General features: G+C 23.5%; 1 protein-coding gene across 1 annotated transcript in view; it reads left to right on the top strand.

Annotated features, from left to right (window-relative positions):
• The window catches only part of LOC107885152, a 3,900-nt gene extending 3,119 nt beyond the window's left edge, over nucleotides 1–781 (top strand). Inside the window, exon 3 of the mRNA XM_029491095.1 lies at nucleotides 552–781. Within this exon, the coding sequence (XP_029346955.1) occupies nucleotides 552–740 (189 nt within the window). The 3' untranslated portion in view covers nucleotides 741–781. The remainder of the gene's footprint in view (nucleotides 1–551) is intronic.
• The last annotated feature ends 1,304 nt before the right edge of the window (nucleotides 782–2,085 follow it).

Raw genomic sequence — 2,085 nt, 5'->3', positions numbered from 1 at the left:
AAAAATCTAAAAAATACATTTACACAGTTATTTTATAGTCATTTTAAGTACAAATTTGGACGAAATTACATATTAAAAACCTAGGATAACTATTTTAGTTATTTTGTTGTGATTGTATAATATTATTCGTGGGTACTTGAAACTTCTAAAGTATACTATTATACATCTATGATTTTACCACGGTTTTTTGTTGATGTATAACGCGTTATAACTTATAAGTACCTAATAGATATTATGATATGATTAATTTGGAATTTATTATAGGTACCTATTATAGGTCAATTTTTTTTTAATACCATAGATAAGTATATATAATATGTCTAATACATAGACTGATATACCGTCTCCGCTCAGAATCGTTTTTCTTATACAGTGATATTATATCATTGAATTCAAATTTAATACTGTCCATTATACAGTGACCCACTTCTAACCTACTGTACAGCAGAGCGACATCCACTTACTCACCTTTTTTTATATTGTATTTATAAGAACTTGGGTATAAACTTGGGTATTTTTAAAGATATTATTAATTAACTTTTTGTATTTAGGTAAATTATCGATTGGTAAATGGGACATATGATATTGACCAAGGTGTTCGATGGTATTCTGATATAGCTAACTATCAATGGAAAGTGACACAAAAATTGTTTGCTGGTGACGTATATATCGGTAGTTATGTCTTTCAGATTTCAATATTCAGTTATAGAAAAAAACTCAAACCTTTACTTAAATTATAGTAATGTATTTAAACATAATCAAATGACAAATACAAATTACTGTTAAAATTTGTTCTATTTATCATTATTTAAAAATGCGGTGATGGTATATGAGATAAAAATATAATAAAATTAATTATTGTATATTATATAATATTATTTTATATCTAAATACCTATTATATATTCTATTAAATAAATATATTGGTAGTTATGTCTTTCAGATGTCAATATTCAGTTATAGAAAAAAAATCAAACATTTACTTAAATTATAGTATTGTACTTAAACATAATCATATGACAAATACAAATCTCTTAAAAATTGTTCTATTTCATATTTCAAAAATGTGGTGATGGTACCCATATGATATAAAAATTATTATTATAATAATATTATGTTATAACTTATAATATTTATATTTTAAGAAATGAAATTATGCATTTCAAGCATTACCTAAAAATACATTTTTTTCAACATTGTTATATTAATTACAATTATAATATTATGTAGCTTTTATTTAAATTGTTTACAATTTTCAAATTATTTATTATTTACTGCAATGTGTTTGACGCCTAGTCCATAATAACTTATATGTATGAATAAAATATATCAATCACCTTTCAGCCCCATTATACAAAAAAATAATTATTGATTAAAAGTTTATACCTTAATGATTTTTCTTTCATTTTAGAATATATTATTTATATTATACAAAAATATAAATACTTTGGTTATAAAGTATAAATGGTTAACTTGTCGTACACTTATTTTTGAGTGTATTGTGACATTTGAAAATGACAAAAACATAATAATATTGAATGCTTTATGAATAGAAAACAAAATCTTACTGTTCGTTGGCATAAGTAGGTTGTGATCTTATTGTGGAGACAAACTTTGAAACTATATATCTTTAATACGCTACTGCGGCGTCAAAAGGAGTCCACTGAGCATTTAATAGCATATTTAAAAAAACAGGTTGTAAATACCTTAAACATAAAGTAAACTCAACGTTAGACCGGGTTACTTGGCTAACAATATACAATGTATTAAAATGAATGAATATATACATCAACATACAATAAAGTATATTTATTACTATCTACACTCCATATTATATAGATTCTATAGTGCCGTATAATAGAGTAATTGTATACCAATACATACTATTACTGTATTTAAAAAAATAGTAACTAATATCCAATGTAGTATAACAATTGTACCATGTCAATTTATCACGTTGATAGGCTACCTAATAATATAATATATTAATGCTGTTAAAAAAGTATTCACTAAATTAACAATACATATTATGTTATCTGTAGATAATATTATATTGATAATCACATGATTAATGCGGAGCAGAAAA

The sequence above is a fragment of the Acyrthosiphon pisum genome, chromosome A3 (genome assembly GCF_005508785.2).
Source record: "Acyrthosiphon pisum isolate AL4f chromosome A3, pea_aphid_22Mar2018_4r6ur, whole genome shotgun sequence".
Classification (NCBI taxonomy): Eukaryota; Metazoa; Arthropoda; class Insecta; order Hemiptera; family Aphididae; genus Acyrthosiphon; species Acyrthosiphon pisum.
This window is presented reverse-complemented; position numbering and strand designations above follow the sequence as displayed.